Consider the following 18,660-nt stretch of genomic DNA (forward strand, 5'->3'; position numbering starts at 1 on the left):
CTCTCTGATTTCTTTTTTAAGATTTACTTATTTATTTATGTATGTTAAGTACACAGTAGCTGTCTTCAGACACACCAGAAAAGGGCATCGGATCCCATTACAGTAGTTGGTATTGAACTCAGGGCCTCTGGAAGAGCAGTCAGCCTCTGAGCCATCTCTGTAGTTCCTGGACTCTGCTTCCTAGTAATTATCATTATGTCCGGGGGTGTGAGATGGGATCATGGCAGCCTTAATTTGCTTTTTTTTTTTTTTTTTTTTTTTTGCTGTTTCAAAAAGCTTTATCTTTACTTGGTCCAAGACTTGGGAGAGGCTCCAGGGCGGTTACAAAGCTGCCTAGTGGCTTTAGAGGTTCATTCGGGTGGAGGTGCTGAGGTGGCTGGTGGGGAGCAGAGGAGGGAGCCGGTTGGAAGGCGCAGAGGCCTCCTAGTCGTGCTTGAGAATGAGGCACTCAAAGAGATACTCGCCCAGGGATGCCTGGGCCACGCCAGTCTGCGCTGGTTGTGGCCCTGCCACCCTACGGAGGTTGGTCAGGAGGTTGCCCATCTTCTTCATGAGCTTCACCTCCTTATCCAGGAAGTGGCTTTCCAACAAGTCACAGAGGTGAGGGTCTGTGCGGGCAGAACCCAGGGCATGCAGATCCAAGAGGGCCTGGTTCAGGTTCTTCTCCAAGGCCAAGGCAGCTTCCATGGCTTCCAGGGTTTTACCCCACTCATCTTGAGATGGCTTCTGCACATCCTGGAAGAGTGCACAGCCCCCACGTTCGTTCTGCAATTTGAGGAGACACTCGGCGCCCTCGCACTTCTCCTCGGCCAATTCACAGAAGAAGTGGCCTATGCCCTCCAAAGCCACGTCATCCCGATCAAAAAAGAAGCCCAGAGACAGTTAGGTGTAGGAGGCCTGCAGGTGCAAGTTGACCAGGCGGTTCACGGCAGCTTCCACTTTGGTGGAATAATTCTGACGAGTCTGAGAGGTCATGGCTGATCCGGAGTATGGGGCTAAGGGTGAAGACGGTGCTGGCTGGTCCTAGGAGCCAAAGGCGGCAAGTAGATGGTCCTGGAGGCTCTGACTGGAGAGACTTGCAAGGCGGCTGGAAGTTAATAAAGTGGGAGTCCCTGGGTCTGTTCCGTCTAAACTCTGTTGAAGCAAGATACAGATCCTCGGGATCTCCAAAGCGCTGCTCCAATTTGCATTTTCTTGTTGGTCAAGAATGCTGACCACCGTTTCTTCTATTTATTGGCCATTTGCATTTCTCCTTCCGAGATCTACGTATTCAGTTTTTAGTGCCCGCAGTGACCTGGTGGCTGGACTCTTCCGTGTTTGGACTTTGTGAGTCTTTCTATATCCTGGCGTTTAGTCCCCATCTGGTGTGCTATTGGCAAAGGCCTCTCACTCTGCAGCGGCCACTGCACACTGCTGATTGTCTCCTTTGCTGTGCAGCTTTTAAATTTTGTATGACCTCTCCTGTCAATTCTCAGGATCATTTCTGCTGCCAGTGGAGACGTCAGAAAATCCTCGCCTGTGCCCATAACTTGGGGTGCTTTACCCACCTCCCTCTATAGATTTCAGCTCCATGCCTAAACTTGAGTCCTCTGGTCCATTTTGAAGGGACACAGATCTAGGTTAGTTCTTCTACGTGCAGAATTCCAGTTCCCAGCGACACTTTCTCCCACGCATGTTTCTGACAGCTTCGCCAAAGTTAGATGAAAGCGCCTGACTACACAGTCTTCTGAAACACTGCTAAAAAGGAATTTTATTCCAGGCCTAGGGGCACATGCCTTAGCCAGCACTCCTGAGGCCTGTTGATCTCTGTCAGTTCAAGACCAGCCTGACTACATAGGGAGTTCCCGGACAGCCAGCATTGTATAGAGATCCCGTCTTTAAAAAAACAAAAATACGGGGTGGAGAGATGGCTGAGCCGTTAAGAGCACTGGCTGCTCTTCCAGAGGTCCTGAGTTCAAGTCCTAGCAACCACATGGTGGCTCACAGCCATCTGTAATGGGATCCTATGTTCTCTTCTTGTGTGTCTGAAGACAGTGACAGTGTACTCACATGTATAAAATAAATACGTCTAAAAAAAATCACAAACAAGGGGTTGGGGATTTAGCTCAGTGGTAGAGCTCTTGCCTAGCAACAGCAAGGTCCTGGGTTTGGTCCCCAGCTCTGAAAAAAAGAAAAAAAAAACACAAACAAAAGAAATTTTCTCCAAAGATGTTAAGATTTTAAGCTGGGGGAGGTGGCTCACTGCTATAATCTCAAGAGGAGGGAGGGAGGTTTACACAAGAGAGCCGCTGTAGGGTTGAGGCCAGCCTGTGCTAAACAGTGAGTGAAAATATGTGTCAAAGAACAAAGACAAGCAAAGACCCATACACTCACTCGCACACACAGACGCACACATACACACATGCACACACACACACACACACACACTCTCACTCAGACACAGACACACACACTAACACACACGCAATCACATACACTCACACAGTACACACTCTCACAGTCACACTCATACACACACACACACACACACACATACATATATATACTTAGTTCACTCATATATAATAAAGTTTTCATTGGAAAACTGGAATTGAGCCTCTTTTCCAAACATACCAGTCATTTACACTTCTTTTGAAACTTGTCTATTGTGAGTCATTTATTTTTCTATTTTTGATATTCCTATTATTCTATGGGTTTAACTCTACCATAGTGTGAGCTCTTGGCTAGGATATTGTTTTTGTTTATTTTGTGTGTGTGTTGGGGGTAACGCTCACAACAGCAAATGTGTGGAGGGCAAGGACACTGTGCAGGACTGATCCTTTCTGTCCGCCATGTGAGTCCTGGGGAGGAATTCGGGTCCTCAGACTTATCACCCTTACCCCACCACACACACTCCTGCTGCCCCTCCCATCTCCCCCCACCCCCTGGATGCTGGGAGAGACGCATCCTCACCAATGATAAGGGTTCTGTATTTCTATAGTACACTGCATTCTTCTCTTATGTTTCAACTTCTGACACATCTAAAAATCTATTTTGAGACACAGTGAACGCTAGGATCCATTCCCGGCGAGCCAGCAGTTTCAGCATCAGCCTCTCCTTTGGCATAGTCTAAACTCCACAATTAGTCTGCTTGGGCTCCTCAGACGGCGTAATAGACTCCTGTACCCAATCCTATGTAATTGCTGAAGCTCTCTAACATGCCTTGATAGCAGGGAAGACACCCGGCCACTCTGTGATCAGCGCTCTGAAGGCTTATGTCCATGCGTGCTTGTGTTCTAGAGCTGAGGGTGATAGATGCAGTGTGCATCTGTGACTTGCAATATGTGTGCTTTCAGGGGGACGGTGAAGCGCCTCTGAGTAACTGGACTCGTCTGGGAGCTGCAGAGTTGTTTGTTCAGTGCGAACCAGAGCTGAACTTGCAGGGAAAAAAAGGGAGAACTGAAGACGCTCACAGAGGAGGCTGACACTCAGAGTCCCGTAGACTGAGGCGAGCAAGAAGGAAAGGAGGCTCAGATAGACCTCAGTTATTTTTAGATACATTTAGGTGCCCTGGCCCAAGAACATTTCTCAGTTCCCAGCAGCTCTCCAGAGTTGCTACTGTCAGATGTATGCCTTAGAGCAGATCTCTCAGCTTGGGTCTCGGCGGTGTGCCAGCTGCAGTCAGTGGACTCCTGTACCCCTGGATGCATAGGGACCCAGGTTTTTATCACGTGTTATGTTCCAGTACTCCATAGTGTTCAAAGAAAATAAGTCTCATAGTGTAGACAGCACCCCTTCCCCCAGAGCAGATCATGTACCAGTCCTTCAGCAGGGACCATCTCCATCCAACACTACTTCTTGTGAACACACACACACTCATACATACACTCAGACACACTCACTCACACACATATACACTCACACACTCATACATAACTCGATTACACACCCATACACATACTCAGACACACTCAGACACTCACACATATGTATACTCACACACGCACTCACACACACACTCACACATACACATATATAACTCACTTACACACTCACACATACACTCCCACACACACATATATAACTCACTTACACACTCACACATACACTCCCACACATACACTCCCACATACACATACACACTCAGGCATACTCAGACACACACATACATTCACACACTCACATACACACTCATACATAACTCGCTTACACACTCACATACACATGCATAACTCACACACTCACACATATACTCCCACAGATACACATACATAACTCACACACTCACACACACATACACTCACATACTCACTCACATACTCAGCCACGCACACACATATACTTACACACTCACACATACATACATATACACTCACAGACAGACAGACAGACAGACAGACAGACACACACACACACACACACACACAATTGCTACAGGGCCGTGGCTTGGGCTTTTCTCTCTAGGCTCAGAGGTTTTCAAGTAGGAATTCCTCTTTTAAAGCCCTCTCATCCTTCCTACAGGGGCTTCAGCCCAACTTGCACAGGAGCAAACCAGTGGATCTTTAAAAGGCAGGCCTTTGTCCTCAGTCCTTCCTTCCAGACCTACTGAGCCACAAGGCAGATGGTCCAAGACCTCAGTCCTCCTTAGTTTTGATTGTCAATTTGACATAACTTAGAGTCATTTTAGAAGAAAGCCTCAATTGAGGAATTGCCTAGGTCAGATTGACCTGTGGATATCTTTACTGGGGATTGTCTTGATGTCAGAGGGCCCGGCCCACTGTGGGTGGCACCATTCCCTGAGTAGGCTGCCCTGGATTGTATAAGAAAGCTGAGCATGAGGCTTTTGTCCAGTAGACTTCCTTCGTGGTTTCTGTCTACAGTCCTGCTTGAGTTCCTACCTGGCTTCCCTCATCGATGATCTGTGACCTGGAAGTATAGTCAAATAAGCCCTTTCCTATCCTAAGTTGGTTTTGGTCAGAGTGTTATTCAAGCAACAGGAAATACAACAGGACAGCCTCTCACTCAGGCTTCTAGCTTTGGGCCCTCAGAGGAGCCAAGAGGTGACACCAGAAGTGGGCTCCCAGGTCCTCTGGGTCTCTGCAGTCCCCAGGCTGCCCTTCTTTGTCATCTGTCCTATTGGGCTTCTTCCAAGCTGTTTTCATTCTGACTGTTGGCTCAGTGACGTTCAGAATGAAGAAGAACACCTCTCTGTCCCCATTAAGTGGGTCCCTGGGAATCACCACCACAGATTGGCTTGAGAGCATGTCTGAACTGTCCTGTGTTCCCCAGCGTGCACCCACGTGACCGGGCCCCACCTGCCTACTCACCATACCCGGTTCTAGGTGTTCTGCATGACACACCCGTGTCCCAGGGAGATTAAGGGGTCTGCACAGAATCATGTAGGCTCTCAGAGTGGCTCTTGGTTCTGTTTTTCCCTCTAAAAATGTTTGACGGGGAAACTAGGAAAATAAAGTTACCTTGTAGCATGTACGGTGGCCCAAGAGTGACAAGTACAGGGCCAGCCTGGGCTACATAGGCAAACCTTGTCTCAAAACAACATATGAAATAGGGTACTAGGCTCCATTCTCCTTTCAGCCTTCCAGCACTGACAACAGAGGCTCACAATTGCCTGTGACTCCAGTTTCAGAGGATCTGAAGCCCCATGGGTGCCCATACACACATGGTACACACACACACCCCACATAATAAGCATAGGTAATACTATATAATAAACAATATATAAGCATAATAATACATCTTTTCTTTTTAAAAGGTTATTTGTCTTGACAGATGGAAGACAGGCAGGCTGGTGTCTTAGGGCTTCACTGCTGTGAAGAGACATGAGGACCACGGAGACTCTTATAAACGAAAACATTTCATTGAGGCTGGCTTACAGTTTCACAGGTTCAGTCTCTTACTATCATGGTGAGAAGCATGGCAGTGTGCAGGCAGACATGGTGCTGGAGGAGCCAAAAGTTCTACATCTTGATCATAAGGCAGTAGGAAACTGGAGTTATTTCACACTGGGCGTGGTATAAGCATTTAAAAGCTCAAAGCCCCGCCTCCACAGTGACACACTTCCTCCACCAAGGCCACGCCTCCTAGTAGTGCCACTTCCTGTGGCCAAGCATTCAAACACGTGAATTTATGGGGTCCAAACTTATTCAAACTACCACACAGGGGGTGCCTCTTGGGACTGGAGGCAAGGCCACATCGCCTCCTCTTCTGCCTTGGGTTCAGGGGACTGCGCAGGGAGTTAGAAGATAAAAGTGTGAGAAGCTATCTGGCTGGGTCCTGGTGGGACACTGAGATAACTAACTCTGTCAGCTTGACAGCATCTACAATCACCTAGGAGACACACTTCTGAGAACGTCTGAGACTAGGGGTCTAGGCTCGGTTAACTGAGGCGGAAAGACTCGTCTTAAACGAAGGTGGTACCAGTGTGTCAGGCTGGGGTCTCAGGTACTGACTGCTGACGATGTGGCCGCTGTCCAAACTCCTGCCAACGTGCCTTCCCGGCCATCAAGGACAGTACCTACAACCGTGAGTCACCTTCAGGTCCCTTTTGTAGGTAGTTTGTCATAGCAACGAGGGAATTAACTAATACAAGGCCAGAAAGGATTGGCTACCCCCCACGTGGCAATGATTTCCCCCTCCATCCTCTTGCAGGGCAGGCTGGGGTGAAGTGGAAGGGAGGAGCCTGGGAAGGTGAAAGAGGTCCTGGCCTCCGCGCGGAGGCGGCCCCAGCAGGCTGCGCCACCCACGCCACCTCGCTCCGCCTCTTAGGCTCCCGCGCCTCCCGCACCCCAGAGGCGCCTCCGCTTTTCAGCGATCCGCAGCGAGCGCAGCGCGCAGGTAAGGTCTGGACCCGTGCGCAGGAGTGGGATGGAGCAGGCTGCGGGAGGCTTGAAGCAGGGAGGGAAGGACCCGGCACAGCTTCCCACAGAGGACCGCAGGCTGGAGCCGAAACCCGGGGAGCTGGGCACTGTCATCTGACAGGCACAGGACACCGCGTCACGAAGCGCCCCAAGACCTGCAGGTGCTGGGGACGGGCCAACTCCTAGATCCCCACCCTAATCCCCAGGACCTGACAGCTGTCTGCCGGTGTTCGGCTCCGGGAGCTGGAGACACCCCTCGGGTCTTTAAGGGTGACTGCATGCTGGCAGTCACCAGCACACACCAATGCGAACCGGCTTTGCTGGTGTGCTTTGAAGTACAGCCCAGCCCGAGCCTTGTGTATATTCCTAAGAGGGGGTTCGCTCTGCCCCGGTGCTGTTCACAGGTGGAGAGACCCAAAGGAGAAAAGAAAAAGAAAAAACACACGCACGGTTTTGTGGTTTTATTTTCAGAATTGCTCTCTAGTTATAGTTTTAACCAATCCATTCTTCCAGCTTTACGTTTGGGGAGGGGACGCTGGGGTTGGAGCTCCAACTTCCATCAGTCTCTGAAGTTCTGGTTTGACCGCACTGTTTCTAAAAAGGCTTCGATTTAGATGACGGTGTGCTCAGTATTAATACGTGCAAACTTAGCCACACGTTCATTCTGTATTCTTACCCCTATAGCCCGGACTGAAGATGTTTACGGTGATGACCCGCCAGCCCTGTGAACAGGCAGGTAAGTGTCCCTCACTGGATGGCTAGCATGGTTTTGTCAGATCCGGGGAGAATCCCAGCGTTGGTTCGTAGCTCTCCATCGTATCGCTGTGAATTGGCTGTTTATCATTTATCCCGGACGTCGTGGCTCACCTAGGTTTCACCTTGGCATTCTTCAGATAAAAGTAATGCTTCTCCACAAGGCCGCAGGAAACAAGGGCTGACACGAATGCTTGGCTTAAATGGTTTTTCCTGTTTGTATAATCCATTATTTTGGCTCTTGTGGTTTCCTTACCTAGCTATGTGTAAGGTTTGTGTTATGTATTGTTGACGTGGGGATGAATCCTTATAGAGTTGGAGTGTCCTGAGTACTATGATAGGTTGCACAGGAACACCTCTCCCCCAGCCCCCTCCCCTTCCTTCTCCTTCCTCTCCCCCTTTCTCTTTCCCCCTCTTCCTTTCTTTCTTCCTCTCCCTCTGTCTCTGTATTTCCTTCTCCCTCTGTATTTCCTTCTCCCTCTGTCTCTGTATCTCCCTCTCATCTATCAGTCTGTCTCTGTCTCTCTGTGTCTGTCTGTCTCTCCCTCCCCCTCCCCTTCCTTTTCCCCCTCCTCCTTCTCCTCCCCTTCCTCCTCTCCCATCCCCTCCCATTCTTTCTCCCTCTCCCTGTCTCTATCTCCCTCTCCCTCTTCCTCTCATCTGTCAGTCTGTTTCTCTGTCTCTGTCCATCTCTCCCCCTCCCCCAACTTTCCCACACTTTCAAGCATGCCCAGCTTGGTGGCCTGGCTTCCCGACTCCCCAGCAGTTTCCTCCCCTCCCCCATCTATTTCTGTGGAGGTGGGAGGCATCCACTCAGTTAGCCTCACCTCCTCTCCAGGCTCGGGTAGGCGCCTGCAATTAACAGTGTTTGCCCAGCCCTTCCACATCTCTTTCACAGCACTAGGCTGCTGCGTGTCTTCATGAATGAGACCCAGCCTGGTCTGTCACTTTGTAATGAGCTTTTTTTGCTGGGTTAAGTGTTTGCTGAAGGTAATCACAGCTTTTCACTTGGAAAGTGCTGAAGCTGGAGGATCCTGGAAGCCAGCCCCTGGCTGTGGTCAAGACACTGCTTACATTCCACACACCCCTCCCCTTGAAGAGGTTCCTTAACTATGCCCTAAACTGCTGACTCTTGGCTTCCAAAAGGGCATGACTTGAGGGCAAAAGACCATTTTATACTTATATGAATATTTTTGGAAAGAGCAACTAGTACTATGGTTTCTATTGCATTGCACGTTTCCCCCAAAATGCATTGGAATTTTAACAGACACCGTAACATTCCACGTACAAGCTAATCAGTTACATTCTTTCCTTGGGTAGATTAAACTTGGCAGGTTAACACTATCAGGTCTTATTGGGGGTTGGGGGTCCCTTAAGCCTCTGAGATTGCCACTGATGTGGTTTGAAAACAACTGTGAGCTCATCTTTGCAGATTCACTGCTCCCTGGCTGGCTGGGGACTTTGTATTCAGAAGCACAGAGAAAGCGGGGTTGGGGATTTAGCTCAGTGGTAGAGCGCTTGCCTAGCAAGCACAAGGCCCTGGGTTCGGTCCCCAGCTCAAAAAAAAAAAAAAAAAAAAAAAAGCACAGAGAAGTGATCCAGGGCCCCTTCTGATGCTCCGAGAGTCAATGCCATAGGATTAGGCTCTCCTCCAGGTCTATATGGCCGCTTGAACTTGCGAGATGAGTCACCTCACATGCATGGGTTAAGTGAAGTGGGATGGGTTTCCAGAAGTGCAGTTTGGGGTCAGGCAGTAAGCTTTGAGTTTTGGTAAATATTGACAAACCATCTTCCAGTCTTCCATGGATGCCTTACCTGTTCACACTCCCCCACCCCCACCCCCCCCCCCCCGACAAGGGGAGAGAAGGTGGTGTTAGGTAGCCACCTTTGCCATCAGGAAGTGTCTGTCATTTGTCCTCATTAACAGGCAGAAGGAATTGGCTCTTCTGGACAACCCACCCCACTTTCCGCTGACCATTTTTCATGCAATGAGCAAGGCGATGCAATTGGATATGGGCCTGTGTCTAATTTGATTACAGTGGTGGTGCATGAGGCCTTTGTTTTCTTCCAGGAAAAAAAAATGTAGAAATAAAGAGGAAGTAAATCACAGGCCTTAGAGTCATAAGAGGGAATGTTCTGGAATAGGGCTGAATGCACTCATGGCTTTGGAAGGGATGGGGTTGTGGAAATGAGATGAAGGACCTCATCCCACATCCACAGGGCCACCGCCGTGAGGGACTACATGTTTGAAATACGACCGAAGAGTTGAGTGTTTATTTCAAATAGTTTGCACTTAAACAGCCAATTTTAAGAGAAATATTGATATTTCCTTATCTTCTGTTAGGATATCACGTTTCAGCCACTAAGTACTTTTTTGTATTTATGCCTTAGAAGTTCTACTGAGAGAATTATTTAGATAAGGTTTGTTTGTTAGTCTTTTTTTTTTTAATACACAGGGTGTCTTAGTTAGGGTTTCTTTTCCTGCACAAACATCATGACCAACAAGCAAGGTGGGAAGGAGAGGGTTTATTCAGCTTATGTACTGCTATTCATCACCAAAGGAAGTCAGGACTGGAACTCAAGCAGGTCAGGAAGCAGGAGCTGCTACAGAGGCCGTCGAGGGATGTTGCTTACTGGCTTGCTTTCCCTGGCTTGCTCAGACTGCTTTCTTATAGAACCCAGGACCACCAGACCAGGGATGGCACCACCCACAATGGGCTGGGTCCTCCCCCTTCATCACTAATTGAGAAAGCACCTTACAGCTGGGCCTCATGGAGGCATTTCCTCAAGGGAGGCTCCTATCTCTGTGATAACTCCAGCTTATTCAAGCTGACACAAAAAAACCAGCCAGTACACAGGTTCTCCTGTAGCCCAGGCTGACTTTGTACTTTCTCTGTGGCAGAGGCTAGACTTGAATCCCAGATCCCTCTGCCTCCGAGCTCTCCACTTTTGGAGTGCTATAACCGTAGGTCGGTAGTATCAAGCCCAACCGACTTCAATGTTTTAATTAACTAGCTTTTATATTTGTAAAACTACAGGTGATTAATAGAAGGAAAATTGATAGGCCTTAAGTTATACTCCCAATCTCACCTTCTGAAAGCTGGGGATTATGTCTTAATGTCTTGTATGGAATTCTTTCATTTATTTGAGCCAGGGCTTCATGACGGAACCCTAGTAAGCCTAGTGGCCTACACTGAACTATGTAGACCAGGCTGGCCTTGAGCTCACAGAGATCCACTTGCCTCTGCCTACCAAGTGCTGGGCACCACGAGGCCCAGCACAAATACAATTATCAAGAATTACAAGATTCAAAAGGGGAGTTGTACCAAAGAAGCTGTTTTGCTTTTTGCTTTTCAAGTTTGCCCCCAAAGGATTTTAAAGGACTGTGGAGTTTTGACAAATGCAGGTGCTGCCACCCCCCATAATCCTGTTAACATGGAGAGCACACCAATCACTGCAGAAGATGCCCACCTCTCTCCCTCCCCATGAACTCCCTCCCCAAACCTTCAGGGGTTCATTCTTCCCATTTGTGCTGATTACCGGCTTTATAAACAGCATGGTTTCCACTCGCTAAGAACCACGGTCCTAATTTCTTTCACAGAAATTAAAGGAAAAGATTGTATCATGCTTTTGTAGAAAACCCAGGTTTTCAATGTGCACTTAAAATTCCATTTTGCATTTACATATTTACTTTCGGGGATGAGTGTGTGTGTGTGTGTGTGTGTGTGTGTGTGTGCGCGCGTGGAGGTCAAAGAACAACTTTTGAATGTCACTGTTCTTCCCTCCTCACTGCAGGCTTCAGGGCCCTCTCGAGGACTCCAGCCATCGTCACCTTGGTGGTCCTGCTTGTGAGCATCGTGGTACTTGTGACACTTACACTCATCCAGATCCGCCACCCACAGGTTCTCTCTCCAGGGCTGAAGGTAAGCCAGAATGTGTTCGGCATCGGCCATCCTAAACCCCACAACTTAGGGGAGGAACTCTCCCTGCCTCCGCTGGAGAGAGCAGTGTGAGACCCAAAGGGCAGTCTGGGGCTACTGTGTTTGTGACGTTTGAGGTGCAGGTTGAGCAGTGGTACTTTGTCCAGGGCCTGGGTGGCCTTGTTTCACTTCTGACTATAGGATACACTATAGAATGTGCACCCAAGAATTGTGAGTCTTGTTCACTTCCCACTCTGGCCAGTTTATAAGTTCCTGGAAACTGCAGTCTGACTGAGTGAGCAGCGGGAGACACGTCTTCCTGGTTTTAAGAGTGTTGAGAAATCTGCTTGAGCCGTATTTGTGGTCTAAGGTCTTCTCTCAGGTCTGGGCCATACGTGTGATCCCTCCCATCCCCTGCAAAACCACTGAGGACTTAGCATGTAGGTCCAGAGACCTCTCTGACTTCAGCCCCGAGTAGCCTTGTGCTTGCCTGCTGGCCTTCACTCTGAGAGACGATGGTAGAGTAGGGAGTGGGCCTCGAAAGAAAATGATGGTCACGGAGCCCTTCGGTCATTTTGGAAATCAGTCAACAAACATTTTATAAAATACCCTAAACGGTGGCATTTTAGGCGCTGGCAGCCACTCAGAGCCTCTGCTCTGTTGTAACTGGGCGTGGGGCTCATTAAACATGTATGAAGTCTCGTTAGCCGGAGGAGGCTCCATTAGGAGCCCAGTCCTCTGCGTTATGTGACTCTCCCTTGACCTCACATTTTCTCTTCATCTTCCTGCCACCAGCAACTGCTCAAAGGTTGTGTTTGGAGTAGACATTTTCAGAAAACAATGAGGTAACACTACCTCAGGTCCCATGGCTTTGTTTGGTATTCCGAAGGGTTGACGTAAGACCTTTTCATTCTGATGTCTTGTTTGTTTTTGAGTTAGGGTCTTGTTACACAGCTCTGGCTATCCTGGAATGCACTCTTGACTAGTCTTGCCTTGAACTCAGAGATCCATCTGCCTCTGCCTCCCTAATGCTGAGGTTAACGATGTGGAATATTTTACTTAAGAGTCTCAGCGGCTAGACGGATAGCTCAGTGGTAAAGAGGGCTCGCTGCTCTTGCAAAGGACCTGAGTTCAGTTCCCAGGGCCCACGCTGGGCCACCTGCAACCTCTTTTAGAGCTTCAGCTCTAAAAGATCTGCTGTCCTCTTTGGGCCTGCAAGGGTACCTGCACTCACACGCCCCCTACCTCACACATGTACGTGCAATAAAAATAAAATAAAACGCTTTTTTAAAACTCAGTCCTTATGAAGAATGTAAAGGAAAAACTATTTAACCTAAGCTATAGTCCAGTGGTGAGCTATACTGCCCAAGGCATCAGCTGAGGTGAGAGAAGCTGTTTTTCTGTGGTTCTGACTCTGCCTTATTCTCCAAACTGAATAACCTGGACTTCAGTTAAGATCGTCTTCACACTTCACATGCTCTGCGTGGTTCAGTGAGCGCCGCCCCCACACACTGCTGTTTGTCTCTCTCTTTCTTTTTTTTTTTTTTTTTTTTTTTTTCCCCGAGCTGGGGACCAACCTAGGGCCTTGCGCTTGCTAGGCAAGTGCTCTACCACTGAGCTAAATCCCCAACCCGATGTTTGTCTCTCTTAACCTTTATGTCAACTGCAGAGATGGCAGAGCCACCACTGGTGACCCCTGTTTTGCAGGCAAAGCGACAGACATTTGTCTATCGAGTCGCAAGACTAAAACTAAGATCAGTCCTTGCTTCTCCCAGCCAGGCTCTCTTCCCTCCTCCAGCTTCTCCTGACCCTGAGTTCTAAATGGAGGCTCAGGAAGGAGCTCGGCCTCAGGTGAGAGCTGTCCTAGATTGCTTTCTATTGCTATAATAAAGAAACAATGACCGAGAGCTGCTTGGAGGGGGGTGGTATTTCAGCTTACAGTCTATCCTGAAGGGAAATCAGTCCTGGAGCTCAAGATGGGACCCCTGGAGGCAGGAACTGAAGCAGAAGCCATTGGGGACGCTGATTATTAGCTTCCTCCTCATGGCTTGCTCCCCGAGGCTTCCTCCAGATGACTTGCTCAGTTTGTAGAGTATCCTTATCCACCCCAGGAACACTTGCCTATGAGTAGCACCGCCCACAGTGGGATAGGCCCTCAGACATTAGTCTACAACCAAGAAAATGCTCAATAGACATGCCCACAGGCTAGTCTGATGGAGGCAGGTCCTCCATTGAGGTTTCCTCTTCCCAGAGGAGTCTGGGAAGTTTGAGTCAAGTTGACAAGAAGACAATGAACCCAACCAGGACTGAGCACAGGAAGCAAGGGATGAGAGAGGCACTGATTCAGGAAGCCTTGTAGAACTCCGGGATGGGAGGGAAAACTGAGACCACCTTAGAGCCTGTAAATAGAACCGCACGCCTGGGCCCCACATTTCAAAAGGACCAGCTCTAACTGGGCTTCGAGTTTGTCTCTATAAATGAGGGGACAGGCCTACCCTGAGCCTATGGCCCCCCTTCTAGAGCATGCTGTGGTTCTGGTCCTCAGAAGTCAGGGTCTCAGAGGGTGGATCTCACCACTGGCCTGAAGGGTGGGCACAAGTAGCTGCTTGCAGGAGTTGGAGCTGAAATTTCCTGTCCGCTGGTAGCGTGCACCATTGTGACGTCACGGCGCAGTATTCATCGCGCATGCGTTTGTGGCGATACTGGTGCCAGCAAAGGCGCTGGGCTGCCAGCCAAGTAAGAGGACAGAGAGACGCGTGCTAGCATTAATAGCTGACCATGTTGCTGGCTTGTGTATTTTCATACTGTGCTTTATTATTATGGGGTGTGTCATTACTATTTACTAAACAGCTGGCAAGATTGCTTACACCTGTAATCCTAACACCCAGAAGCCAGAGGGACAGAAACAGAAAGAAAGGATTTTCAATCCATTTGGAAATAGATGCTGGCCCTAGCCACAGTTGCAGGGCACAGGAAGTGGCCTGGTTCTGACGGTCATTTTGCTTGAGTGGAATGAAATGTGAGCACACGGATGCTCTGGGCAGTAGAGGCTGGGACAAATGACTGACAACTGGCCAAGGGAGTTCCACACACAGCATTGCTTGGGGTTAAGAGCTCTGTGTTTTGGTTTTCTGCGGTATGCCAGGGGCGGGGTATGGAGCTGCAGGAGTGCAGCTCAGTGACTGAGAGCCTTTTAGCCACGGTAATATTTATGTTCTCATGCTGCAAGCCCTATTCTGCTTGTGTGCATGGGTAATGAGGCACCAGCTTCCCCTGCGCCTACAGCGTTGATTACTCTCCCCCTACCTTGAAAGGGTAGACACCTGCTCTTAAATCCAGCCGCGACTTGCCTGACCTTGACTGATGCAAGCTTAAGAGTAGAGCCATTAAGAAAACCTCCATCGTGGGTCAGAAATGTCCCCAGTTCCTTGTATTACTGGTCTGACCTGCTCCACAGCCTGGAGAGTAAACATGATGTCATCACTTTCTTTTGCCACTCAAGCTCCCACCTGCTCTTTTACCACAAATTCCAAAATCTCTCTCTGAGGGTTTTCCCTCTCTCCCCAATCATGTTTGAGGCTTCTTCGCCTGTTCCCAATATCCCGGTGCCGTTTCTCCTTATAGCCTCTGGTTGTCACCATTGAAGATGATCCTGTAAGGGTTCAGGGATAGGCTTTCCCTCTGTGAGCTACTCAGGCCTGTTGGGTAGAAGACCATAGGTGTCTTCATTCCTGTGCCCATCCTCTACTGATGTCCCCTGAAGTACAGTCACTGAGTCTGGCTGTGCGAAGGTCATTCCTGTTAGCGCTCATGGAGTCTTGCTCAGTCTCCTAGATGAGGGTACCTTGTGGCCCATGCTATGCTAATCTCGAGGCAGCAAGAAGTGGATGACTGATTCCTCCCAATTAGAAGGAAGTCCCTGATTGCTTCCTAATACAAGCTGGTCCACTTTCCAGCCAGGTTTGCATGCTCCATGGGTATAGTTTGAGGAGCTCTTTTGTTCAAGCAAAGGCAGCGTATATCTCACAATCTTAGGCCTGTTACTCTGCAGGGCCCCATCAGACCTGGTTTCCTAAGACTCTGGGAAAACCTGGAGACTCTGAGAATAGACAGGTCCGAGAGTCAATGAGGCCTAGTCTCAGGGCTGTTCTCCTGTGTCTAATAAGATGGCAATCACACCAGCCTTATGAAGGCAATACAACTTGTTAAAGCACCAGGCAGAGTTAGTTCCCGGCGTGCATCTGCCCAGGAGTCTGTGAGTGCTAGGAAAAAATCTAAGATGGCCGACCTATGACCTGTCACCTGTCACCTGCACTTTTGCTTTTGGCAGATCACGCAGTATTCGAGCGTTGGACCACAAGTTTGTGTGAAAGACTGTTCCAGTCGGGCAGTGGTGGCACATACTTTTAATCCTGGCACTCAGGAGGCAGAGGCAGGTAGATCTTTGAGTTCCAGGACAGCTAGGGCTACATGGAGGAAGAGGAGAAAGAGGAGGAGGAGGAGGAAGAGGAAGAGGAGGAGGAGGAGGAGGGAGAGGAGGAGGGAGAGGAGGAGGGAGAGGAGGAAGAAGGCCTGTTCCTTTTTTTTTTTTTTTTTTTTTTTTTTTTTTTTTTTTTTTTTTTTTTGAGCTGGGGACCAACCCAGGGCCTTGCGCTTCCTAGGCAAGCGCTCTACCACTGAGCTAAATCCCCAACCCCTTTTTTTTTTTTTTAAAGTCAGTGTCTCTCTGTGTAGTTTGGGCTGGTCTGGAACTCACAATGGTCAGCCAGCCCCAGCCTCCTGAGTGTTGGGGTTAAGGGTTAATCTGCCCCAGTGGTTATGTCTGTAAGAGACTGGGCATTAGTGCCGTGAGTGCCAGAGACACTGTACAGGGAGGGAGTGTGCGCCCCTTAGAGTTTTCACACACTTCTTTTTCTTTAAAGATTTATTTATCTATTTTATGTGTATGAGTGCACTGTAGCTGTCTTCAGACCCACCAGAAGAGGGCGTCGGATCCCGTTACAAATGGTTGTCAGACACCATGTGGTTGCTGGGAATTGAACTCAGGACCTTTGGGAGAGCAGTCAATGCTCTCAACCGCGGAGCCATCTCTCCGGCCCCTTTCCTACGATTCTTAGATTAGGAGGGATGTGAGAGCAGCAAGCAGAGCAGAACTCCATAACAGCACGAAGTCCTCAGGACACAGTCCTCGGGGCCATGCCACATGAGGCTCACCCGTGTGGCCGTGGTAACCGATAGGCTGAATTCCGTGAGTTCCGAAGCCACTTGCCGTTCCTCCTGTATGGCCCTCGGTGGAGAGTGACAGTGAGTAACCATCACCTGCCTAGCTGAGGTGGAAGAGTTTCACTCTGTCCCTCTCCACCACATCCACAGTGCGCCCAGCGATTTAAGCAAATAATCTTCAAATGTGGGTTAAACAGATTCTTCCACTCTGCAAGTGAGAGTGGGCATCTGGGGAGATGTTTCTGTGGGTAAAGCGATCCTTGCATGAGAGTGTGAGGAGAAGGCGCCACAGCACCTGTCTGGTTCTCCCTCTGGGAGGTGGAGACAGACGGCCGGCTAGCCTGGCATTGGTGAGTGCCCGGCACGCGAGAGCCCTTGTCCCCCCACCGAACCAGGTGGAGTGGCTGGAGAGGGGGCTCAGTGGTGAAGAGCACGGACTGTTCTTCCGAGGGGTTCAGTTCAGTTCCTGACACATGGCAGCTCACAGCCATTGCAACTCCCCTCTCAGAGGATCTGCTGCCCTTCTCTGGCCTCCAAGGGTACCAGGCGCCGTACATGACACACAGACATACATGTAGGCAAACTACCTGTACACACAAAATAAAAATAGATCGTCTTTTAAAGGATAAAGAATAATGCAGGAAGAAACCCAGTGTCAGCCTCTGGTGTGCTCACCATGGACACACATACTTGTACACACATGCATGCACACACACACACACACACACACACACACACACGCAGCATGGACACACATACACATGGACACAGATTCACGGACACCACATATGTCAGTAGAGGTGGGTTAGCAACAGAGTTGCAGGTCCAGCCACTGTTCGAAGCTCAGTACTAATTGGCATTACAAGGAGTGGCTACTCTGCCTTCTTTCTGACCTTACCCTGGTACCCTGGGGATTCACACTCTAAGAAAGCTTGCTCCCTTTGTGAGGTTTCAAGTGTGTGTGTGTGTGTGTGTGTGTGTGTGTGTGTGTGTGTGTGTGTGTGTGTTAGTGGCAGGACCAGTGACAGCTGTGGCGGTCAGCTCCTCAGTAGGGAGGAGGGAAAAAGCAGGCTGATCTTCCAGAGGCCCTGGCCTCTTCAGGGCCTGGCTTCAGTTTCCACCTGCACTTTAATCTCACTGGGAGTCTCTGCCCGGGACAGCTCTGAACAAAGGCAGCCTTGTCTGCCACAGGGGTCAGGTCTGCATCCCTATCAGGTTCATCAAGCTGAAGGGCTGGGATTAAGGAGCTGTCCAAGAGCCAACGCTACTGGTTTTCTCGATCAATAGAGTGGAGAAGCTGTGATCCGGGAGCTGGGCAGGAGACTGCTCCAGAGAGGAGAGATCTGGAACTTTCCTACAGGCCTAGAACCAGAGAAGTGCTAAAGTGAATATTCTGAATTTCACAAAAGACATAATGGAGTTGTTACTGGAAGAGAGGGTTTTATGAAAATTTGTTTAGGAAAGAGCATTAAACACACGTAAATCCTGTGTGCATATGTGCAGGGTAACCGCAACCTGATTTAGAAACATGACGGGAGCTGGAGAGATGGCTCAGTGCTTAAGAGCACTGGCTGCTCTTGCAGAGGTCCTGAGTTCAATTCCCAGCATCCACATGGTGGCTCACACTGTAACTCCACTCCTGGTCTCCGTGGGCACCAGGTGTGCATGTGGTGCACTTACGTACGTGCAGGTAAACACACATGAGATAAAAATAATGTCTTTTAAAACACACAACTGTCGCCAGGCATGGTGGCACCCCCTGTAATCCTAGCACATGGGAGACTGAGGCAGGAGGGTCAAGAATTTGACCAGCCTGGGTGATGTAGTAGGATCTGCCTGTGCATAAATATATACATGCACACCTACGTGAACCTATGGAGCCACATATAGAGCAGGCTATCCGACAT

At 49.3% G+C, this 18,660-nt stretch overlaps 1 protein-coding gene and 1 pseudogene across 1 annotated transcript in view; one reads left to right on the forward strand and one right to left on the reverse strand.

Moving 5' to 3' along the window:
- Positions 1 to 423: 423 nt before the first annotated feature.
- LOC116907453 lies at positions 424 to 975 on the reverse strand (annotated as a pseudogene).
- Positions 976 to 6,777: 5,802 nt separating this feature from the next.
- Positions 6,778 to 18,660, forward strand: part of Entpd3 (ectonucleoside triphosphate diphosphohydrolase 3) — a 29,084-nt gene continuing 17,201 nt past the window's right edge. Inside the window, exons 1-3 of the mRNA XM_032911167.1 lie at positions 6,778 to 6,834; positions 7,542 to 7,593; positions 11,406 to 11,533. Of these exons, the coding sequence (XP_032767058.1) occupies positions 7,554 to 7,593; positions 11,406 to 11,533 (168 nt within the window). The 5' untranslated portion in view covers positions 6,778 to 6,834; positions 7,542 to 7,553. The remainder of the gene's footprint in view (positions 6,835 to 7,541; positions 7,594 to 11,405; positions 11,534 to 18,660) is intronic.

Source organism: Rattus rattus, chromosome 8, assembly GCF_011064425.1.
Source record: "Rattus rattus isolate New Zealand chromosome 8, Rrattus_CSIRO_v1, whole genome shotgun sequence".
Lineage (NCBI taxonomy): Eukaryota > Metazoa > Chordata > Mammalia > Rodentia > Muridae > Rattus > Rattus rattus.